At 47.5% G+C, this 25,610-nt stretch overlaps 1 protein-coding gene across 7 annotated transcripts in view; it reads right to left on the bottom strand.

Annotated features, from left to right (window-relative positions):
* kmt2ca (lysine (K)-specific methyltransferase 2Ca) overlaps positions 1–25,610 on the bottom strand; it is a 684,766-nt gene that overhangs the window by 94,891 nt on the left and 564,265 nt on the right. For all 7 annotated transcript variants that reach the window (XM_072508182.1, XM_072508181.1, XM_072508179.1 and 4 more), the window contains 5 exons: positions 22,120–22,454; positions 18,783–20,650; positions 12,397–12,508; positions 9,658–9,739; positions 5,146–5,209 (listed from right to left, as the gene is read on the bottom strand). In XM_072508182.1, the coding sequence (XP_072364283.1) occupies positions 5,146–5,209; positions 9,658–9,739; positions 12,397–12,508; positions 18,783–20,650; positions 22,120–22,454 (2,461 nt within the window). The remainder of the gene's footprint in view (positions 1–5,145; positions 5,210–9,657; positions 9,740–12,396; positions 12,509–18,782; positions 20,651–22,119; positions 22,455–25,610) is intronic.

Here is a 25,610-nt window from a genome sequence, read left to right on the forward strand (position 1 = left end):
GCGGTAGAGGCGGAGAGGGCGTTGTAGAGGCGGCGAGCGCGCGGTAGAGGCAGCGAGCGGGCGGTAGAGGCAGAGAGCGTGCGGTAGAGGCAGAGAGCGCGCGGTAGAGGCGGAGAGCGCGCGGTAGAGGCGGAGAGCGCGCGGTAGAGGCGGAGAGCGCGCGGTAGAGGCGGCGAGCGCGCGGTAGAGGCGGCGAGCGCGCGGTAGAGGCGGCGAGCGCGCGGTAGAGGCAGAGAGCGCGCGGTAGAGGCAGAGAGCGCGCGGTAGAGGCAGAGAGCGCGCGGTAGAGGCAGAGAGCGCGCGGTAGAGGCAGAGAGCGCGCGGTAGAGGCAGAGAGCGCGCGGTAGAGGCAGAGAGCGCGCGGTAGAGGCAGAGAGCGCGCGGTAGAGGCAGAGAGCGCGCGGTAGAGGCAGAGAGCGCGCGGTAGAGGCAGAGAGCACGTGTGCGTGACAGAGCATGCACGTGAGCGTGCGCATGCGACAGAGAGTCAGAGAGCGCGTGCGAGAGAGACAGAGAGCGCGTGAGAGAGAGACCGAGAGCGCGTGAGAGAGAGACAGAACACGCGCGTGCGAGACAGAGAGCGCGCGTGCGAGACAGAACGCGTGGTAGAGATGGAGCGCGCGCGGTAGAGGCAGAGAGCATGCGTGCGCGACAGAGCGCGCGTGCGCGAGACGGAGAGCGCGCGCGCGAGACGGAGAGCGCGGGAGAGACGGAGAGCGCGGGAGAGACAGAGAGCGCGGGAGAGACAGAGAGCGCGGGAGAGACAGAGAGCGCGGGAGAGACAGAGAGCGCGGGAGAGACAGAGAGCGCGGGAGAGACAGAGAGCGCGGGAGAGACAGAGAGCGCGGGAGAGACAGAGAGCGCGGGAGAGACAGAGAGCGCGGGAGAGACAGAGAGCGCGGGAGAGACAGAGAGCGCGGGAGAGACAGAGAGCGCGGGAGAGACAGAGAGCGCGGGAGAGACAGAGAGCGCGGGAGAGACAGAGAGCGCGGGAGAGACAGAGAGCGCGGGAGAGACAGAGAGCGCGGGAGAGACAGAGAGCGCGGGAGAGACAGAGAGCGCGGGAGAGACAGAGAGCGCGGGAGAGACAGAGAGCGCGGGAGAGACAGAGAGCGCGGGAGAGACAGAGAGCGCGGGAGAGACAGAGAGCGCGGGAGAGACAGAGAGCGCGGGAGAGACAGAGAGCGCGGGAGAGACAGAGAGCGCGGGAGAGACAGAGAGCGCGGGAGAGACAGAGAGCGCGGGAGAGACAGAGAGCGCGGGAGAGACAGAGAGCGCGGGAGAGACAGAGAGCGCGGGAGAGACAGAGAGCGCGGGAGAGACAGAGAGCGCGGGAGAGACAGAGAGCGCGGGAGAGACAGAGAGCGCGGGAGAGACAGAGAGCGCGGGAGAGACAGAGAGCGCGGGAGAGACAGAGAGCGCGGGAGAGACAGAGAGCGCGGGAGAGACAGAGAGCGCGGGAGAGACAGAGAGCGCGGGAGAGACAGAGAGCGCGGGAGAGACAGAGAGCGCGGGAGAGACAGAGAGCGCGGGAGAGACAGAGAGCGCGGGAGAGACAGAGAGCGCGGGAGAGACAGAGAGCGCGGGAGAGACAGAGAGCGCGGGAGAGACAGAGAGCGCGGGAGAGACAGAGAGCGCGGGAGAGACAGAGAGCGCGGGAGAGACAGAGAGCGCGCAAGTGAGAGAGAGAGCGAGCGCGAGAGAGAGAGCGCGTGAGAGACAGAGCGAGTGCGAGAGAGACAGAGAGCACGTGCGAGAAAGACAGAGAGCGCGTGCGAGAAACACAGAGCGCGCGTGCGAGACAGAGAACGCGTGCGGGAGAGACAGAGTACATGTGTGAGAGTGTCTGTGAGAGAGCGTGCACGAGAACATACACGAGTGCGCCCGAGTGAAAGCATGCACGTGAGTGAGAACATGCACATGTGTGTGCGCTAGTGAGAGCGTGCGTGCGAGTGAGTGCGTGCTAGTGAGCGAGCATGCGCGCGCATGAGAGTGTGCGTGCGAGTGATAGAGCGTGCGCGGAAGTGAGAGACTGTGCGTGCGAGTGAGGGAGCGTGCGCGCGAGAGAGAGAGGGTGCGCCGAGTTAGAGAGCGTGCGTGCGAGTGAGAGGATGCATGCGAGAGTGAGAGCATGCGTGCGAGTGAGCATGTGCATGAGTGACAGCGTGCGCGCGGGTGAGAGCGTGCATTCGAGAATGAGAGCGTGCGCTCGAGAGTGAGAGCGTGCGCTCGAGAGTGAGATCGTGCGCACGAGTGAGAGCATGCACGCCTGAGTGAGAGCATGCACACGTGAATAAGCGTGGAAGACGAGAGCGTGGAAGACGAGAGCGCGTGAGACAGAGAGCGTGAGAGAAAATGCATCAGTGCTTGAGAGAGCGTGCGCGCGTGATAGTGAGTGGCGCGAGAGAGCACGCAAGTAATGAGCGTGCGAGAGAGAGCAAGCGCGAGACAACGCGCATGAGAGAGAGAGCACGTGCGGGAGTGCGCATGTGATAGAGGTCGCCTGTGTGAAAGTGCGCATGTGGTAGAGCGCACGAGAGAGAGCATGCACGATTGAGTGCGGGTGGGAGAGGCAGACGCGGGTGGGAGAGACGGAGTGCGGAGTGCGCGTGGTAGAGACAGAGAGCGCGCGCGAGAGACAGAGAGCGCGTGCGAGAGAGACAGACAGCGTGTGCTAGAGACAGAGAGCGCGCGCGAGAAACAGAGAGCGCGTGCGAGAGACAGAGAGCGCGTGCGAGACAGAGAGCGCGTGCGAGACAGAGAGCGCGTGCGAGAGAGACAGAGAGCAAGTGCGAGAGAGACAGAGAGCAAGTGCGAGAGAGACAGACAGCGCGCGCGAGGAAGACAGAGCATACGAGAGAGAGGCAGAGAACAGGTGCGGGAGAGACAGAGTGAGAGCGTGCACGAGAACATGCACGCGAGAGAGAGAGCATGCGCGCAAGCGTGAGTGCTTGCGCGAGTGAGAGCATGCGCGCGAGAGTGAGCGTGCGTGCGAGTGATCGTGCACACGAGTGAGAGCATGCACGCGAGAGTGAGAGCGTGCACGCGAGTGAGAGGGTGCGCGCAATAGAGCGTGCGCACGATAGTGAGAGCGTGCGCGTGAGTGAGAGCATGCACGCCTGTGTGAAAGCATGCACGTGTGAGTGAGCGCGTGAGACAAGAGCGCGTGTGAGAAAATGCATCTGAGTGCTTGTGAGAGAGCGCGCGCGTGAGAGAGTGGCACGAGAGAGCACGCATGTGATAATGAGCGCATGAGAGCAAGCGCGAGAGAACCCACATGTGACAGAGCGCGCGCGCGGGGGAGTGCACGTGGTAGAAATCGCCCGTGGGAAAGTGCACGTGGTAGAGAGCGCGCACGAGTGAGTGCGGGTGGGAGAGATGGAGTGCGCGTGAGAGGGGGAGTGCGCGCGTGAGAGGCGGAGTGCGCGCGTGAGAGGCGGAGTGCGCGCGTGAGAGGCGGAGTGCACGCGTGAGAGGCGGAGTGCACACGTGAGAGGCGGAGTGCACGCGTGAGAGGCGGAGTGCACGCGTGAGAGGCGGAGTGCGCGCGTGAGAGGCGGAGTGCAGGCGGGAGAGGCGAAGTGCAGGGGGGAGAGGCGGAGTGCACGTGGGAGAGGCGGCGTGCGCGTGGGAGAGGCGGAGTGCGCGTGGGAGAGGCGGAGTGCGCGTGGGAGAGGCGGATTGCGCGTGGGAGTGGCGGATTGCGTGTGGGAGAGGCGGAGCGCGCGAGGGAGAGGCGGAGCGCGCGAGGGAGAGGCGGAGCGTGCGAGGGAGAGGCGGAGCGCGCGAGGGAGAGGCGGAGCGTGCATGGGAGAGGTTGGAGTGCGCATGGGAGAGGTTGGAGTGCGCATGGGAGAGGCGGAGTGCGCGTGAGAGAGGCAGATTGCGCGTGCGAGAGACAGAGTGCACATGGGAGAGACAGAGTGTGCGCAAGAGAGACAGTGCATGTGTGAGAGAGCACGCATGTGAGAGCGCATGCACGTGAGAGAGAGAGTGTAGTTTGAGAGTGTGGTTGAGTGTGTGTGAGAGAGAGCAAGAGAGAGAGTGTGTGTGTGTGTGTGGTTCATGCCTAGTCTCCGGATTCTCATTCACCCTCAACAATTTAAACTCTCACCCACTCTCACAGAAGAGGGTAATACATGAGCACCCTGAGACTGGGAGTGAGTTGAGCTCTCACACACACACACACTTTCTCACTCTAATGGTCATTTTTATTAATTACGCTTTAAATTATTATTTGCTTTGACATTCCACAGCAAGTTCTTCCCTTGCCTCCATTTTGGGGGGAAAATCATGTGTAATGTTGTGCCAAATGTCACCTTTTTCAAATTTGCTCACTGGTCATTTGAGTGGCACAAAAAACAGAAATGTGCCCCCCCCACCCCCCCCGCCTCAATACAAGCCTGATCTCAGCAGACAAATGCCAAAATCAGAAGCAATTGCACTCAATAATAAATTCATAGGTTAAAGAGGTATGCGTCCTTCAGAGGTTTAATATTTTACATACTGCAACCCATAACATTATTTCAATTGTTTTAAAAAGCAGGAGTTGTAGCACTTTTCACAACCTAAAGACATTCTGAAGTGATTTCAAGTTATTATTTTATGAAGTCATTGTTATGTAGGCAACTGTAACCATTTCAGTACAGCAAAGTCTCACAAACAGCAATATGCCAAATGACCCATTCACCTGTTGCGGAGATTTTGGTGTTGGGTGAATGTTGACTAACAGAGAGAACGTCCTCTTTTCTTCGCCGAAAGGACCGCTTACATCATCTGAGCAGGGAGATTAGTGCGGGGTTTGGTTTAACATTTCCTCAAACACCATTTCTATCTGCACTGTGCACTTGAGGATTTGAACTCGGTGTTATCACCAAGTCACACTTGCAGTAATGTCTAAATATGAAATAAAGCACCGCAAGGAACTAGGTTTACAGCAGATTTCTGCTAAAATTTAGCTCTTCTTGACTTATCCCCTTCAAACAATTTTCATTTTGCCAGGGAAAACACTTTGACGTAAGAATTAGGCCTTCGGCCCATCGAGTAAGCTTCGTAAGAGCGAAACAGAGGTATTCCATTAAGCAGACAAAATAATTGAATAAGGAGAGAAACAAATGCAATTGAAAATAAACTACTGTTACTTACTCATGAAATCTGGGCCAAATGATGGAGGATTTGGTCGCGACATTTGAGGTGGCAAATTCCCATCCTGAAAATAAATCCAATCGAAAGCAATATTTCAGCAACTGTTGAATTCTCATTCAGTATGAAACAATCAAATCACTTACAAATAATTGCTGACCCACAATAGCAAAGTGATTTTTATTTATGGAATATAAATTATTATTCTGCCTTTATTCTCCTCCCAGGATATGAAACCATATCTTTCCCCAGAGATAAAGGCAGTCTGGAAACCAGCTCAAGTTCCTCTTCCAATAATGTTCTGTTGCTAGTTTCTGCAATATGAATCCAACAGGTCACTGCAACAGAAACTTAAGCATTTCACAATGCAATTGTAAAATGGATCTCTCCCTTCTCCCTCATTCATCCCTCTTGTGAGAACACAGTTTAACAGGTACCTGAAAATATCTAGAATCTTGTAAAGGCAGAGTACAAAAGTAATGAAAAGGAAACAATATACATTCACTCAGGTGATAGCAAGAATGGCAAGGCCACAAGGGCATGCAACAGGGACTGAAAAGTTGGAATAAATGATAATGCTGAAGCATTTTCTACTATCCTCAGGCAGAAGTGCCAAGTGGTGGATCTATCCCGGATTCCTCCGGCGTTCTCCAGCATCACGTATGCGGATTTTCAGCCAATTCGATTCACTCCACATGATATCAAGAAACAGCTGAAGGCAGAGGACATTGAAAAGGCTATTGGACCTGGCAATATTCCAGCAACTGTATTGAAGACGCGAGCTTTGGAACTTTCCGTGTTCTTTCTAGCTAAGCTGTTCCAGTACAGCTACAACTCTGGCATTTACCCAGCAATGGCGAAAACTGTCCAGGTATGTCCCGTATACAAGAAAGAGGAAAAATCCAATCAAGCCAAATACTGCCCATCAGTCTGTTCTCGATCATCAGTAAAGTGGTCGAAGGGGTCTTCAGCAGTGCTATCAAGCGACATTTGCTTAGCAATAACCTGCTCACTGATACTCCGTTTGGGTTCCGCCAGGGCCACACAGCTCCTAACCTAGTCACAGCCTAGGTTCAAACATGGACAAAAGAGCTGAACTCCAGAATGAGGTGAGAGTGACTGCCCTTGATATCAAGACCGCATTTGACAGAGTGTGGCATCAAGAAGCCCTAGCAAAACTAGAGTCAATGGGAACCACGGGAAAACCCTCCTCTGGTTGGAGTAATACCTAGCACAAAGGAAAATGGTTGTGGTTCGTAGAATCATAGACGTTACAGTGCAGAAGGAGGCCATTCAGCCCGTCGAGTCTGCATCGGCCCTATCCCCATAACCCAGTTTACCCACCCAAATCTTTTGGACACTAAGGACAATTTAGCAAGACCAATCCACCAACCCTGCACATCTTTGGACTGTGGGAGGAAACCGGAGCACCCGGAGGAAACCCACGCAGACACGAGGAGAATGCGTAGACTCCACACAGACAGTGACCCAAGCCAGGAATCGAACCTGGAACTCTGAAGCAGCTGTGCTAACCACTGTGCTACCATGCTGCCACTGGAGGTCAATCATCACAGCTCCAGGACATAACAGCAGGAGTTCCTTAGAGCAGTATCCTGGGACAAACCATCTTCAGCTGCTTCATTAATGACCTTCCTCCATCACAAGGCCAGAAGTGGGGATCTTTGAAGATGCCTGCACAATGTTCAGCACCATTCACGACTCCTCCGGTGCAGAAGCAGTCCATGTCCAACTGCAGTAAGACTTGGAGAATATCCAGGCTTGGGCTGACAGGTGGCAAGTAACATTCATGTCACACAAATGCCACGCAATGATCACCACTAACAAGAGAGAATCTAACCAGTCAGTGGCATTACCATTGCTGAATCTCCCACTATCTACCTCCTTTGGGAGGGTGGGTGGAGGTTGATGTGGAGGTTGAAGTGGAGCACACTTGATGATTAGATACTGTGGCTACAAAAACAGGTCAGACATGAGAAATCTTGCGGCGGGTAAACCACCTCCCGACTCCCAAAGCCTGTTCACAATCTACAAAGCATAATTCAGGAGTGTGACAGAATACCTCAATGAGTGCAGCTCCAACACCCAAGAAGTTTTGATACCATCCAGGTCAGAGCAGCCCGCTTGATTAGCAACCCTTTCACAAACATTTATTCCCATCACCACTGATGCACAGTTGCAGCGGTGTGTACCATCCACAAGGTGCACTGCAGGAATTCACTATAGCTCCTTAGACAGCATTGTTCTAACCTCTACCATTTAAAACAGGCATAGTCAAACTCGGGGGCACGACCCGCGGGTGGGTCGGGGGCAGGTATCGGGAGGGTCGCGGAGCCGTCCGTCGCGGCGCTCCCGATCACGCAAACCTGCGCGCGACAGCCGCAGCAGCCGGCTGTTAATAACGCCGGCTGCAAGTGGCCTTCAAAATGACCGCGAACATGTAAACAAAATGCGGCCGCCCTGCGCATGTGTGCCAGATCGTCGCCGCGCATGCACAAAACGATGCGCATGCGTGTCGATGATTGGGCACGCATGCGCAGTGCGGCCGCTTTTTTTTTTTAAAAACGGTCGCAGCTTTATGTTTTACAAGATTGGAGGGGTTTTATTCATTTATTTTATTCATTTAATTTTTATTTGGTTCATTTATTTTATTCATTTTACTTTTAATTTTTTTTAAATCAAGTTTGGGAGGGTTTATTTGATAAAATCTTACAGGAAAAAAAATGCAGAACTTTGGACAGATGGAGACTCCATACTTCCCGACACCGGAAGGTTGCACCTTCATCTAACAGGTTCCACCTTCATCTAACAGGTTCCATTGGAGGAGCGTGTACGAGGGCCAAAGGGACCCAAAACCATTTCCTCCATTTTTGTCAGCAGCAAACAGGGTAAGAGAAAACGCTGGGTCGCGCAGGTCGGCCGGCGTGGTTCGCGAAGGTCGGCCAGCGTGGTTCGCGAAGGTCGGCCAGCGTGGTTCGCGAAGGTCGGCCAGCGTGGTTCGCGAAGGTCGGCCAGCGTGGTTCGCGAAGGTCGGCCAGCGTGGTTCGCGAAGGTCGGCCAGCGTGGTTCGCGAAGGTCGGCCAGCGTGGTTCGCGAAGGTCGGCCAGCGTGGTTCGCGAAGGTCGGCCAGCGTGGTTCGCGAAGGTCGGCCAGCGTGGTTCGCGAAGGTCGGCCAGCGTGGTTCGCGAAGGTCGGCCAGCGTGGTTCGCGAAGGTCGGCCAGCGTGGTTCGCGAAGGTCGGCCAGCGTGGTTCGCGAAGGTCGGCCAGCGTGGTTCGCGAAGGTCGGCCAGCGTGGTTCGCGAAGGTCGGCCAGCGTGGTTTCGCGAAGGTCGGCCAGCGTGGTTTCGCGAAGGTCGGCCAGCGTGGGTCGCGAAGGTCGGCCAGCGTGGGTCGCGAAGGTCGGCCAGCGTGGGTCGCGGAGGTCGGCCAGCGTGGGTCGCGAAGGTCGGCCAGCGTGGGTCGCGAAGGTCGGCCAGCGTGGGTCGCGAAGGTCGGCCAGCGTGGGTCGCGAAGGTCGGCCAGCGTGGGTCGCGAAGGTCGGCCAGCGTGGGTCGCGAAGGTCGGCCAGCGTGGGTCGCGAAGGTCGGCCGGTTGGTAAAAATGGGTCCCCGGAAAAAAAGTTTGAAGAACACTGATCTAGAAGGACAAGAGTAGCAGATACCTGGGAACACCACAACTTGCAAGTCCCCTCCAAGCTACTCACCATCCTGATTTGGAACTCTACTGCAGTTCCTTCACAGTTGCTGGGTCAAAATCCTGGAACTTTCTAACAGCACTGGGGTGTACCTACACCATGCAGACTGCAACGGTTCAAGAAGGCAACCCGTCACCACTGGACAATTAAGTATGGGCAATTAGGACAATTAGGGATGGGCAATGAATGTTGGCCTAGCCAGCGAAGCCCACATCCCTTCAATGAATTTTTAAAAAATTAAAAAAAAATTTTTTTTTTAAAAAGTACTCCATATACTCAGCAGGTCTGACAGAAATTGCAGAAAAAAACGTTTTGAGCAGAATACGCCTCTTCTTCTGAACAGTTCTGGAACGTTAACTCTGTTTCTCGCTCCACAAATGCTACCAAACCTGTTAACTATTTCCATCACTTTGTTTTATTTCGGATTTCTAGCATTTGCAATATTTTTCTTTTTGTTTAGCCTTGAAAATTAGTTTTTTCCCCCCAGCTGAGCTGAGACGGACAAGAGATTTACTGATTGAGGTCTTAAAGGCCGCAGTACATTATGATAAGCTACGAAGACTAATTCTACTGCTTAAAAAGGGCAAGTTTGAGCAAAAAGGCAAGTTTAAGACAATCACAAAAGCAACGGTCGTTAAGTTTGAAAAAGTTACTTTAAGAGGACGGTATTAGAGGGAACAAATATTGTGATTAACTGCGATTCCAGTGGGTAAAAAAGGACGAGAATCGGTACTCTGGCATTATTTACAATATACTTCATAAATTCCAAAAGATATCAGAGTTTGCTTAATTAGATAATTACCGGACTAACTCCTTGATGAATGGGATTCTGTCCACTGTCACCACTTGGTGTACTAGACATTGGTTGACCCACAAATGGAAATCTGTAAGAAACAAAAAGAGTGACTACAGTTTGAAATCCAAGAAACTTTATCTTGAAACTGGAAGGTAACTGCTACCATTTTACCTCTTATACAATCAATTTTCCTGGTTTCACCATATATAAAAGAAAATCCACTCTCGAAAACATTTTGCAGTACGTGGTGGAAACATGGATGCATCAAAACAGAAACTCCCGCATTGCATCATGACAGTATAGGGATTTTAAGAAATCAATCATAGCCAAATTGTATATTTTCTGCTTGGATCTCAATTTTCACCAAGTGCTGGAGAGAATTAAAGATCCCTTGCTGTAACCAAATAGCTAAATAACTACAGATTTTTAAAAAAATACGTTTATTGAAATTTTTTCATTATAAACAAAGTAATATAAAACAATTAACCTAAGTTACAATCTCAAAGAATGAGACAGACAAGCAAAAGCACAAAATAATTTAATCACCCCAAACTAAACCCTTATGATGGTGACTAGCTCTTTGAAAAGGAAATGAATGGCTGCCATCTTAGGTAGAACCCTTCTACCGACCACCGATGGTGCACGTGACCTTCTCCAGAACGACATGAGATTACCCAGCCACGCTGAGGCACCCGGAGTAGTATTCCTCCACCCAAGCAGAACTCGCCTCCGGGCTATTAACTGGGCAAAGACCTCTGGAGCACCAGCGAGTCTGACACCCCGAAAATGACCACCGGTGGACATGGCTCCAAATCGACATTGAGAGTAATATGCTGTTGAAGAAAGAGACCCAAAAGCTTACTAACTTGGGACGAGACCAGAACATATGGGGTTAGCCATCCCACCACCTGTCCTCTGCCCCAGAGAAGAATTCGCTCATCCTTGCCTTGTTCAGATGAGCCCTGTGCACCACCTTGAATTAGATCAGACCAAGCTGAGTACGAGTGGAGTTGACTCTTTGAAGGGCCTCGCTCCTTACGAACCCCAACAATTCCACATATCAACATGCCCATCCCCAATATCCTACCCTGCACATCTTTTTGGGTTGTGCGGGTGAGACCCACAAAGACACGGGGAGCATGTGCAAACTCCACATGGACAGTGACCCTGGGCCGGGATCGAACCTCAAATTATGGTTCCAATCATCAAGTGTGCTTGAAAAAGCTTGAACTATCTGTAACTTTAAACTATGTTGCCTTGTGTTTGCATCCAGAAAAGGAGGGCCTACTCCCAGGTCTGTAGTTATCGTATCTTATAAGGAGGTGTACATGAACTGCCCTGGGGCAATTTCTCCTTCAAATGTCCAATCCCTCTCTTTGTTGGAATATTTGGGGTCCTACTCAAGACATACTATGGAAAATTTATATATACGTTAAATTTTCCATGTTCTAATAATAACACTATGAGAAATCATAATATAGAAGCTGTACGACAATCACCCTTGACAGCAGAGAAAGAAAATAGAAGGACCACAGTCAAAAAGTTATACTCTGCACCAATTTGCATAGCTAAAGGATGGCAATGACAAGTCATTGGCCGAAATTTTCCAGCCATCCCTGCCAGCTGGATCTTACGATTCCGCCGACGGTGACTCCCCACCGCAGTGCCAGAGGGTGCGAACAACGGAAAACCCGTTGACAGCCAATGGCAGGTCACCTCCCCAAAATATGCGACTGGCGGGGTTGCAAAATCCCACTGTATACACAGCAACACTTAGAGAGCAAGCACAGAGCAATATCAATGACCTTGGATTGAAGTTGTGGCTTAGGTCATTTTCAGTAGGATTTGATAACATAATTATATCCATCAAAGCTTGGAAGACGGATCTTTGCTCAACTTTTCATGCATTGCACGGTGAGGATTTTGGAAGAGGGGATACAAAGTTAATGGACTATTCTTGCACACTTCACATTGATAGAGGTGTGCAATTAGATCACTTGCACTCTTCCTGCAGAATATATAAATATGATGGGAGGTTTAAGGTACATGATACAATGTTATTACTGGTACCTGGATTTCTTTCATTATCAAGTGGGAAAGAAAAAAAAAATGATTGGTTAGTTAAATGGGGTATGTAGAATGGAATTAACTTTGAGGATATTTGGGAAACTTTTTACAGGGAAAATTAACTATTGTAAACTTGTGGAGTGCGAATCTTACTGGTGGATAGCAGTTAGCGGATGGAAAATAGTCACAGGAAGGATGGCATGCACGTAATTAGATGGAGAACTTGGCAATTGCCATACAACAAAGCTAGCACTAACTGGGGATTTCATTACATTAGCTTTGGGGGAAGGAAGGAATACTTTAGTGAATGCACAACTGCAGCTGACCAGAAGGTGCTGGGGGAAGAGGGTTATATTCAGGATGAAGAGGGTTCAAGTGTAATATGGTTTATTTTATACCAATATAAAAAGTAGTAATTGTATGTATGGGGAATCAAATGTAAGAACAGCCAATGGCATCATTTTTCCAAAAAGAAATGGGCAGGAGAGTTACAGAATATTTGACAAAATAGGAGTTAGTGATGCTGGGGAAGGGGGAAATTCCACTTGCTTTCCCTCATTGTTGTGTATAATTTCAAATTATTTTCTCTGAATTCATCACATTTTCTTGCTGATGGTAAAATGGCTGAACCAAGAACTCTTATAAAAATAAATATTTTCCAAAACACAAAATCTATACCTGTTCATCACTATCGGTGGGATACCTAAATTACTTTGGGCCATAACTCTATTGATTCCCTTCAATGCCACCATTTTTGCTTTCATTATTGGATCAGTAATGGCATCAAAATCTGTAAAAGAATGCAAGAGAATTCAGTTATAATTCAACCAAAATATTTTTTCATTAGTACAATTATGGTTCATTAGTACAAGTACAGTTATAAACAACTACGAAACAGAACACCCAGAGGCCTTGTTCATCGTGGTCGGGGACTTCAACAAGGCCAACCTCAAGAGTGTACTGCCAAAATTCCACCAGCACATCTCCTGTCCCACCAGGGGTGACAACACCCTTGACCACTGCTACTCAAAAATCAAGGGCGCCTACCGTTCCTTCCCCCGACTGCACTTTGGGGAATCAGACCATAAGACGGTGCTCCTTCTCCCGGCATACAAGCAGAAACTCAAGCGGGAGATTCCAGCTAAGGTCGTGCAGTGCTGGTCCGAGGAAACAGAAGAGCTCCTACGTGACTGCTTGGAGACAGTGGACTAGTCCATAATTAAGAACTCAGCGACCAACTTAAATGAGTATGACACCACCGTCATAGACTTCATCAGCAAATGTGTGGACGCCTGCGTGCCAAAGAAAGCAGTACGTACATTCCCCAACTGGAAACCATGGCTCAATCGCGCGATTGACTCCCTACTGAAGGACAGGTCTGAGGCGTTCAAGTCAGGCGACCCTGACCTATACAAGAAACCCAGGTACGACTTTCGCAATGCTATCCGAGATGCCAAGAGAGAATATCAGACCAAGCTAGAGTCACAGACTAGCGTTACAGACTCTCGGTGGTTGTGGCAAGGCCTGAACAACATAACGGGCTACAAAGCGAAGCCGAGCAGTATCTCTGGCAGCAGCGCACCCCTCCCCGATGAATTCAATGCATTCTATGCTCAGTTCGAGCAGGAAATCAACGATCCACTATCGAGTGCTCCAGCAGCCCATTACACACCCATACCCACCATCACAGCTTCCGAAGTCAGATCGGCTATCCTGAAAGTGAACCCTCAGAAGGCGACAGTCCGGATGGGATCTCTGGTCGTGCACGAAGAGCCTGCACGGACCAGCTGGCAGATGTGTTCGTGGATATCTTTAATCTGTCCCTACTCCGCTCCGAGGTCCCCACCTGCTTCAAGAAGATCACCATCGTACTGGTGCCAAAGAAAAACCAGGCAACGTGCCTCAATGACTACCATCCGGTGACCCTGACTTCAGTCGCAATGAAGTGCTTCGAGAGGTTGATCACGAAGCGTATCACCTTCATAGTCCCAGAACGCCTTGATCCACTGCAATTTGCATACTGCCACAACCAGTCCACAGCAGATGCCATCTCCCTGGCCCTACACTCATACCTAGAGCATCTCGACAAGAAGGACTCCGACATCAGACTCCTATTTATTGACTACAGCTCCGTCTTCAACACCATAATCCCAGCCAAGCTCATATCAATGCTCCAAAATCTAGGACTTGGCTCCTCACTGCAACTGGATCCTCGACTTTCTGACCCACAGACCACAATCAGTATGAATAAACAACACCTCCTCCACAATGGTACTCAATACCGGGGCCCCGCAAGGCTGCATACTTAGCCCCCTACTATACTCCCTGTACATACACAACCGCGTGGCAAAATGTGGTTCCAACTCCATCTACAAGTTTGCTGACGATACAACCATAGTGGGCCGGATCTCAAATAACGACGAGTCAGAATACAGGAGGGAGATAGAGAACCTAGTGGAGTGGTGCAGCGACAACAATCTATCCTCAATGCTAGCAAAACTAAAGAGCTGGTCAATGACTTCCGAAAGAAAAGTACTGCACATACCCCTGTCAGCATCAACGGGGCTGAGGTGGAGATGGTTAGTAGTTTCAAATTCTCCAAAAATCTGTCCTGGTCCATCCACTTCGATGCTACCACCAAGAACGCACAACAGCGCCTATACTTCCTCGGGAAACTAAGGAAATTCGGCATGTCCACATTAACTCTTACCAACTTTTACAGATGCACTATAGAAAGCATCCTACCTGGCTGCATCACAGCCTGGTATGGCAACAGCTCGGCCCAAGACCACAAGAAACTTCAGAGAGTCGTGAACACAGCCCAGTCCCTTGACTCCATCCATTGACTCCATCTACACCTCACGCTGCCTGGGGAAAGCGGGCAGCATAATCAAAGACCCTTCCCACCTGGCTTACTCACTCTTCCAACTTCTTCCATCGGGCAGGAGATACAGAAGTCTTAGAACACGCACGAACAGACTCAAAAACAGCTACTTCCCCGCTGTTACCAGACTCCTAAACAACCCTCTTATGGACTGACCTGATTAACACTACACCCCTGTATGCTTCATCCGATGCTGGTGTTATCTAGTTACATTGTGTACCTGTGTTGCCCTATTATGTATTTTCTTTTATTTCCTTTTCTTTTCATGTATTTAATGATCTGTTGAGCTGCTCACAGAAAAATACTTTTCACTGTACCTTGGTACACGTGACAATAAACAAATCCAATCCAATATACAGTAACAAGTCTCATTTTATCTCAAAGGGCTCTTGTCTACTGGATCCAAAAAGAATAATTAGGTGTTAACATCAAAAGTAAATGCCACCCCGACTTAGGGGCCAGAAGCAGCATTTGTATCTGATGCATCATAAATTCCCTCCACTTCCAAAATGGAATGTTCTCCCAGCATGGCATGCATGGTAGCGATACACTTCAATGCTGACCGTGCAAATGATTTTTGATTGCTCAGTGAGTAAATGTGCTACATAGTCAGCATTCAGCTGCACACAGCAAAGCTGGTCTTCAGTTCCAGTATATGCAGCGTTAAGGCACATTTACCTCAAATGAGCACCAAATACTGGAAGGCAGATTTCACAATACAAAGCCATTGTTCAAAGTGAAAACCTGCATTGATCTAATGGCATTGCAGATCTAAAGCTTCCATGGGTTTTGCACTTTGCTACCATATTAACTGCCTCCCCATCTTGTAGCATCGTTGGATCTGATTCAGGACATCAAAATGTTAAACCAACTACTGAAAATGAAACTCAAAAATATTGGAAAACAAAATAGGTAGAGCAACAGCAGGGACTGGGGGTACAGATGCACATATCACATAAGGTAATGCCACACAGTATTAAGGATATTAAATAAAACCCTAAAGTTTTAAACTTTAAAGCCAATAGATCTATCCTGAGGTGTGGGGCACAGAACTACTCATAGTACTCCAGGTGTGGTCTAACCAAAACTGTACAACTGAAGTATGACTTCTACCCTCTTGGTATAAAGGCCAGGATTCAATTGGCCCTTCTGATTATTTTCCGTACGGTTCATGACGTTAAATCACTTTGCATTTTCACAACAACTTTGATTAAAAAAACACTGCTAGATTCACAAGGGACATTACACATTACATAGAATTTACAGTGCAGAAGGAGGCCATTCGGCCCATCAAGTCTGCACCGGCACTTGGCAAGAGCATCCTACCCAAGGTCCACACCTCCACCCTATCTCCACAACCCAGTAACCCCACCTAATCACCATAACCCAGTAACACCACCAAACACTAATATAACAAGAAAACATGAAAGTAACTTCATTGCATGCACAAATGCTGCCTTTGACATAAGACTATAAGACATAGGAGCAGAATTAGGCCACTTGGCCCATCGAGTCTGCTCTGCCATTCAATCATGGCTGATATTTTCTCATCCCCATTCTCCTGCCTTCTACCCATAACCCTTGATCCCCTTATTAATCAAGAACCTATCTATCTCTGTCTTAAAGACACTCAGTGAATTGGCCTCCACAGCCCTCTGCGGCAAAGAGTTCCACAGATTCACCACCCTCTGGCTGACGAAATTCCTCCTCATCTCTGTTCTAAAGGATCGTCCCTTTAGTCTGAGATGGGGTCCTCTGGTTCTAATTTTTCCTACAAGTGGAAACATCCTCTCCACATCCACTCTATCCAGGCCTCACAGTATCTTGTAAGTTTCAATAAGGTCCCTTCTCATCCTTCTAAACTCCAACGAGTACAGACCCAGAGTCCTCAACCGTTCCTCATACGACAAGTTCTTCATTTTAGGGATCATTCTTGTGAACCTCCTCTGAACCGTCTCCAAGGCCAGCACATCCTTCCTGAGATACAGGGCCCAAAACTACTCACAATACTCCAAATGGGGTCTGACCAGAGCCTTATACAGCCTCAGAAGTACATCCCTGGTCTTGTATTCTAGCCCTCTTGACATGAATGCTAACATTTCATTGCCTTCTTAACTGCCGACTGAACCTGCACATTAATCTTAAAAGAATTGTGAACAAGGACTCCCAAGACCCTCTGTGCTTCTGCTTTCCGAAGCATTTCTCCATTTAGAAAATAGTCTATGCCTAAATTCCTCCTTCCAAAGTGCATAACCTCACACTTTTCCACATTGCATTTCATTTTCCACTTCTTTACCCAATCTCCTAGCTTGTCCAAGTCCTTCTGCAGACCCCTTGCATCCTCAATACTACCTGTCCCTCTACAGATCTTTATATCACCTGCAAACTTAGCAACAGTGCCTTCAGTACCTTCTTCCAGATCATTAATGTATATTGTAAAAAGTTGTGGTCCCAACACAGACCACTGAGGCACACCACTAGTCACAGGCTGCCATCCTGAAAAAGACGCCTTTATCCCCACTCTCTGCCTTCTGCCAGTCAGCCAATCCTCTATCCATGCCAGGGTCTTACCCTGAACACCATGAACTCTTAACTTTTTTAACAGTTTCCTATGCGGCACCTTGTCAAAGGCCTTCTGAAAATCTTAATAAATCACGTCCACTGGTTCTCCTTTGTCTTAACTTCCTTGTTACCTCCTCAAAGAACTCTAACAAATTTGTCAAACACGACCTCACTTTGACAAAGCCGTGCTGACTCAGTACTACTTTACCATGCACTTCCAAGTGCTTCGCGATCTCATCTTTAATAACAGACGTTAAAATCTTACCAATCAAAGCAGCATTTGACCGAGTATGGCATCAAGGAGACCTAACAAAACTGGAGTCAATGGGCATCAGGGGAAAACTCTCCGCTGGTTGGAGTCATACCTGGCACAAAGGAAGATGGTCGTGGTGGTTGAGGTCAATCGCCTCAGCTCCAGAGCATCACTGCAAGAGTTCCTCAGGGTAGTGTCGTAGGCCCAACCATCTTCAGCTGCTTCATCAATGACCTTCCTTCCATCATAAGGTCAGAAGTGGGGATGTTCGCAGATAATTGCACAATGATCAGCACCGTTCGCGACTCCTCAGATAATGAAGCAGTCCATGTCCAAATGCAGCAAGACCTAGACAATATCCAGGCTTGGGCAGTTACCTTCGTGACACACAACTGTCAAGCAATGACTATTTCCTACAAGAGAGGATCTAACCATTGCCCCATGACATTCAATGGCATTACCATCGCTGAATCCCCCCACAATCAATATCCTTTGGGGGGGGGGGGGGGGGGTACCACTGATCAGAAACTGAACTAGCCTTATAAATACAGTAGCTACCAGAGCAGGTCAAAAGGCTAGGATTCCTACGTAAGGAACTCACCTCCTGACCCCTCAAAGCCTATCCACCATCTACAAGGCACAGGTCAGGAGTGTAATGGAATACTTTCTGCTTGCCTGGATCAGTGCAGCTCCAACAACTCTCAAGAAGCTCAATACTATCCAGGACAAAGCAGCCTCCTTGATTCCTACCCCTTCCACAAACATTCAATCCCTCCACCACCAACGAACAGTGGCAGCCATGTGTACCATCTACAAGATGAACTACAGTAACTCGCCAAGGTTCTTTAGGCAGCACCTTCCAAATTCACGACCACTAACATCTGGAAAGACAAGAGCAGCAGATACCTGGGAACCCCACCACCCCTCCAAGTCATTCACCACCCCGACTTGGAAATATATCGCCGTTCCTTCACTGTTGTTGGGACAAAATCCTGGAACTGTCTTCCTAACAGCACTATGCGTGTACCTGCACCTCAGGGACTGCAGCAGTTCCAGAAAGCAACGCGCCACCACCTTCTGAAGGGCAACTAGGGTTGGGCAATAAATGCTGGCCTAACCAGAGATGCCCACATCCAGTAAATGAATTTAAAAAAAGAAAACCAGTCGGCAACAGGTATTCATCCAACAAATATCCGATAATTTGACAAAGATTTTCTTTCTCACACTGACTCAAAGCAGCAAAATAAATATCAGATCACTGTTTATATTTAAATGTTTCAAAGCATTAATGTATTATTAAATCCTTCATTCATGGCATTAATTTCTGGTTTTGATCACAACAAAAGATAGTCAAGATAAACTCACCAATGTTAGGGAAGAAGGAATCAGTGGAGCGATGACGTATCATAGCCTGCATTTGTCGCTGTTGTTGCTGCTCCTGCCTTTCCTGTTCCAAAAGGTCCTGTAAAAGGAGGGGTTGCTCTTCCAAAAGGAGGGGTCTCTCCCGCTGAGCCTGAAGACCCATTGTCTGAGGAAGTACGATTTGTTGTGTGTTGGATAGATTACTGGGACCTGGTTGATTTGTGATAACCACATTTTGATTTGGTTGTTGGCCTGCTGCGTAATTCTGGCTAGGTGGTTGCACTTGGAAAAAGGTCTGGCTTGCTGAAGGGCCTTGTGTGAAGCTACGGTTTAACCGTTGCCCTATCTGCAAATTTTGATTTATTGCGTTCTCAGACATTTGCCCTGGGGAGATGGCCATGTTAGGAGATTGGGGGATACCTATATTCGGATGTGATTGAGGTGATGGCACAATCTGGGTTGGTGAACCCAACGATGAAAGTCCAGAACTGGTTGGCTTCTCAGTTAACAAACTTGAAAGGACTGGAGTAGAACTAGTTAGACTACATGAATTACTTCCTATAGAAACAGATGTGTGGGTAGAGGATTGAGACTCACTGAAACCTGGGCTAGCCCCGTTAGTTTCTTGGTTACAGTCAACTCTTTCCTCTTTCTTTGCCATCTCCAGTTCTCCACCAATGCAAGAGTTACAAGCGGGTGTACGATCTGTTATCGTATCTTCTGTCTCAGTGTCCGCTGTACCCACACCGTAAGGAGCATTGTGATTACAGTTGTTGGTACCAGTTTCAGATTTTACAGAATCCATTGTATCTTTAGGACCACTTTCAAATGTTCCTTCGCTTGGTTTTGTAGTTTTTTCTTTCTCAGGGCAGAGATCAGATGGTTCTCCTGCTTTGCCTACCTGGCCACATTTTGTTTCTTCTTCAGTTTTGCTCTGTTCATCCAATTCATCATCGATCGGATCATTAAGCTCCAATTCTTCATTAAACATGTCCTTTTTGTCAGCCAGATCAAGTTCAGGGTCGGTATAAGCAATAAGGTCAAACTCCCCTGATTTTAAGAGATCATCCAAATGTGGGTCATTTGTTTCTATATTGTCTAAATTATCTAAATCAGGATCACCTTTTCCATCTACTGGATCCAAATTTAAGTTTTCCAAATCTTCATCATCCAAGTCTTTAACTTCTAGGTCTCTCACTCCATCAAGGTCTTTAACATCAATATCTTTCACTGATGGCTCATCAGAATCAAGTTTTTCTACCATACTGTCTCCTTGAATGGATGCACGTGTAGACAAGGATATCGTTGATGAAAAAGCCTCACTGGCAGGTGGATTGCTCAAAGAACGTGAAAGGGGCATGGCTGGATGATTTATATGCATCTGCTGCTGGTGGTGCTGATTAACATGATCTAAATTATTACAATTTTCCATTTGGTTATGGATGCCTTGCTGTTGATTTGACATAGAATCCAATGGCTTTGGTCCTTGACTTAGAGAGAAAGTACCCTGCCCTGGTATAGTAATCCCCCCAGGTCTTTGTTGCTGGCTACCTGGATCTAAACCACTTGTAGAAGGCACCAATGATGCAAAAGGAAGCCGTGGCCTATTTTCTGGTATCCTATGCCGTAGTTCTATGAATGGTTGACCCAAAATATTGTGCTGTTGCATTTGCATACCTCGAGGAGGAAAATGTTGAGGGATAATTACTCCATTGTTCACCTGTGGGATATTTAAAGATCGGGTAAAGTCCACGGATAGCGATCTCCTTAGCTGCTGTGGAAGGCTGGGAACATGCGCCTGCATCTGATGTTGTCCAAGGAAGTGTTCCTGATTTGCAAACGGTCTCGGCCCATTTCCTGCAAAAGTGTTCCTAGAAGAAAGAAGGATATAGTATGCAAATTTAGAGGGTAGCTAATGTAACCCCACTATTTCAAAAGGTGAGAGAAAACAGGTAATTATAGACCAGTCAGCCTGATGTTGGCAGTGGGAAAAGAATCCATTATAGAAGATTTAATAGTAGAGCATTTGGAAAGTCCTTGGCAAGATCGGACGATTTAGCATGGATTTATGAAGGGGAAATCATGCTCGACAAATCTACTGGAATTTTTCGAGGATATAACTAGTAGAGTTGACGAGAGGGAGCCAGTTTATTTGGACTTTCAGAAGGCTTTTGACAAAGTCCCACATAAGAGATTAGCGTGTAAAATTAAAGCGCGTGGGATTGAGGGTAAGTGTATTGAGATGAACAGAAAATCGGTTGCCAGACAGGAAACAAAGAGTAGCAACAGCGGGTCGTTTTCTGAATGGCAGACAATGACTAGTGCAGTACTGCAGGGATTATTGCTAGGACCCCAGCTATTCACAATATATATTAATGATTTAGATGAGGGAACTAAATGTAATACCTACAAATTTACAAATTACAAAGCTGGATGGGGAGGGGATGAGCTGTGAGGAGGATGCAGAGATGTTTCAGTATTATTTGGACAAGTGAGTGGGCAAATGCATGGTAGATGCAGTATTTTGTGGATAAATGAGAGGTTATCCACTTTGGTAGCAAAAACAGGAAGGTAGATTATATGTGGGCAGCATGGTAGCATATGGTTAGCACTATGGCTTCACAGTGCCAGGTTCGATTCCCGCTTGGGTCACTGGCTGTGGGGAGTCTGCACGCCTTAGTGAAACCACACCTGGAATATTGTGTGCAATTTTGGTCACCTTATCTGAGGAAGGATGTTCTTGCTATAGAGGGAGTTCAGTAAGGATTTACAAGACTGATGACAGGACTGACGTATAACGAGAGATTGAGTCGGTTGGGATTATAATTGCTTGAGTATAGAATAGAAACATCTAAAATTCTAACCGAACTAGACAGGGTTGATGCAAGAAGGAAGTTTCTGATGGTGAGCAATCCAGAACCAGAGGTCACAGTCGAAGGATATGGGGTAAAACATTTAGGACTGAGATGAGGAGAAATTTTGTCACCCAGAGAGTGGTGAGCCTGTGGAATTCACTGCCACAAAAAGCATTTAAGTCAAAACATTGTACGTTTTCAAGAAGGAGTTAGACTAGCTTTTGCGGCTAAAGGGATCAAAGGATATGGGAGGAAAGCGGGAACAGGTTACTGAGTTGATGATCAGCCGTCATCATAATGGTCTACTCCTGCTGCTACATTGAGGCATTTTCAAAGCTCCACATTTACTCCAACACTTTTTAAAGTTTGTCTCATAGCTGCCAGCTTAAAATCCAAGTTTTTTAAATCAATTTAACATGTCAAAAAAAGATAAAGATAATCTGACTGAAATCTGCAAAGTTTCACGTTTTTGTTATAATATTTACCTTGGACCTTGGGGTCTCATAACCATCCTTGGAACATCGCCAGAAAATTGTGGTCTGTTAAATTGACCGTCAGTTATAAAACGACCACGCGGTTCATTTACGAAAAGGCCTGAAAATCTTTGGCCAGCTTGAGAAACACGAGGGAGTCTCACGATACCAGGGTAAGGGGGAGGTGGTCTGCCAAACAGTTCATTTTGACGTTTTAAATCCTCCTGTGGCCAGTGCCTAAGTGGTGTTGCTGCAGATGCCATTGCTTGCTCTTGCAGGCCTTTTTCCTGACGGACTGCAATCTTCTGCTGCTGCTGACGAAGAATCAGTTCACGTAATCGGAGCCTCTAAAAAATTGAAAGAATTCACATTTACATACAGTTTTACTATGGATACAAACAATTAATTTAAGAACATAAGAACTAGGAACAGGAGTAGGCCATCTGGCCCCTCGTGCCTGCTCCGCCATTTAATGAGATCATGGCTGATCTTTGTGGACTCAGCTCCACTCTCCGGCCCATACACCATATCTCCGAATCCCTTTATTCTTTAGAAAGGCATCTATCTTTTTCTTAAAAACGTTTAAGGAAGGAGCCTCAACTACTTCACTGGGCAAGGAATTCCAGAGATTCACAACCCTTTGGGTGAAGAAGTTCCTCCTACACTCCGTCCTAAATCTACCTCTCCTTATTTTGAGGCTATGCCCCCTAGTTCTGCTTTCCCCGACCAGTGGAAACAACCTGCCCGCATCTATCCTATCTATTCCCTTCATGATTTTATATGTCTCAATAAGTTCCCCCCGCATCCTTCTAAACTCCAATGAATACAGTCCCAGTCTACTCAACCTCTCGTCATAATCTAATCCCCTCAACTCTGGGATCAACCTAGTGAATCTCCTCTGCACTCCCTCCAGTGCCAATATGTCCTTTCTCAGGTAAGGAGACCAAAACTGAACACAATACTCCAGATGCGGCCTCACCAACACCCTATACAATTGCAGCATAACCTCACTAGTCTTGAACTCCATCCCTCTAGCAATGAAAGACAAAACACGATTAGCCTTCTTAATCACCTGTTGCACCTGCACACCAACATTTTGCGACTCGTGCACCAGCACACCCAGGTCCCTCTGCACAGCAGCATGTTTTAACATCTTACCGTTTAAATAATAATCCATTCTGCTGTTATTCCTCCCAAAATGGATAGCCTCACACTTGGCAACATTGAATTCCATCTGCCAGACCCTAGCCCATTCACCTAACCTATCCAAATCCTTCTGCAGACTTCCGGTATCCTCTGCCCTTTTTGTTTTACCACTCATCTTAGTGTCGTCTGCAAACTATGACACATTGCACTTGGTCCCCAACTCCAAATCATCTATGTAAATTGTGAACAACTGCGGGCCCAACACTGATCCTTGAGGGACCCCACTAGTTACAGGTTGCCAATCAGAGAAATACCCATTTATCCCCACTCTCTGCTTTCTGTTAGTTAACCAATCCTCTACCCATGCTACCACTTTACCCTCAATGCCATGCATCTTTAGTTTATGCAGCAATCTTTTGTGTGGCACCTTGTCAAAAGCTTTCTGGAAATCCAGATATACCACATCCATTGGCTCCCCGTTATCTACTGCACTGGTAACGTCCTCATAAAATTCTACCAAATTAGTCAGACACGACCTACCCTTTGTGAACCCATGCTGCGTCTGCCCAATGGGACAATTTCCCTCCAGGTGCCCCGCTATTTCCTCCTTAATGATAGATTCCAGCATTTTCCCTACCACCGAAGTTAAGCTTACCGGCCTATAAGTACCCGCTTTCTGCCGACCTCCTTTTTTAAACAGTGGTGTCACGTTTGCTACTTTCCAATCCTCTGGGACCACCCCAGAGTCTAGTGAATTTTGATAAATTATCACTAGTGCGTTTACAATTTCCATAGCCATCTCTCTTAACACTCTGGGATGCATCCCATCAGGGCCAGGAGACTTGTCTACCTTTAGCCCCATTAGCTTGCCCAATACTGCCTCCTTAGTGATTACAATCATCTCAAGGTCCTCACCTATCATATCCTTATTTCCATCAGTCACTGGCATGTTATTTGTGTCCTCCACTGTGAAGATTGACCCAAAAAACCTGTTCAGCTCCTCAGCCATTTCCCCGTCTCCTATTATTAAATCTCCCTTCTCATCTTCCAAAGGACCAATATTTACCTTAGCCACTCTTTTTTGTCTTATATATTTGTAGAAGCTTTTACTATCTGCTTTTATGTTCTGAGCCAGTTTACTTTCATAGTCTACCTTACTCTTCTTTATGGCTTTTTTAGTAACTTTCTGTTGTCCCCGAAAGACTTCCCAGTCCTCTAGTGTCCCACTAATTTTTGCCACTTTGTATGTTTTTTCCTTCAATTTGATACTCTCCCTCACCTCCTTAGATATCCACGGTCGATTTTTCCCCTTTCTACCGTCTTTCATTTTTGTCGGTATGAACCTTTTCTGAACACTGTGAAAGATCGCTCGGAAGGTTCTCCACTGTTCCTCAACTGCTTCACCATGAAGTCTTTGCTCCCAGTCTACCTTAACTAGTTCTTCTCTCATCCCATTGTAATCGCTTTTGTTTAAGTGCAATTTTACCTTGTCATCCTCCAACTGTATTTTAAATTCCACCATATTGTGGTCGCTCCTTCCAAGAGGATCCCGAACTATGAGATCATTAATCAATCCTGCCTCATTACACTTTGACTAATATATAATCTCTACCAATTTATCTTATTTCAGGCATTAAGATCATGTTTTACTGTTCTCCTACTGCTGAACATTTAAAAGTACAAACCTGTTTATAGAAACCTGTATAAAAGTAACATGATACAGAAATGGCTCATGGAAAATGAATCAATCTACCATCATGCCCAAAATCAAATAGGTAAGCCTATTTCCTAAAACAGATTCGAATGATGTATCGAATCATTTCCCAAATATTAAATTGGTGTTCAATTTTGTTTTATTAGAGAGTATCAAAGCAGCATAACCAAAGTCAAGGACATTTATTTAAGAAATATGATCCTGGTGGTTTCTGCGAGCACAGGAAGTCAATGGGAAATCATACTGCAATATTAAGGCATGTGAGAAATTCCCAATTTCTAAAGCATCTTCCAATAATCTTGGTTTACCAAGTGCCGGTTAACTTTGCTCTCAACTTCCTGGCCAGAGTACAACATTCCAATTATTCATCCAGAGAAATGGTTCTTCTGCACTTTTATTACTGGTGTTATGAAGACCTTTTCAGGTTTAAACAGAATGCTAAATACAGGCGCAGCAGCTGGTCTGTCACTGACCAACATATCATCAATTCTGGCTTTGCTTGAGATTGAGTCAAGTCACATTTTTCTAATCCAAAATTAAAATACTACAAGTTGAAAAAATGAAATAGAAACAAAAGAAATGCTGGAAATATTCAGCAGGTCTGGCTGCACCTATTGAGGGAGAAACAGAGTTAATATTTCAG

This window comes from Scyliorhinus torazame, chromosome 6, assembly GCF_047496885.1.
Source record: "Scyliorhinus torazame isolate Kashiwa2021f chromosome 6, sScyTor2.1, whole genome shotgun sequence".
Classification (NCBI taxonomy): Eukaryota; Metazoa; Chordata; class Chondrichthyes; order Carcharhiniformes; family Scyliorhinidae; genus Scyliorhinus; species Scyliorhinus torazame.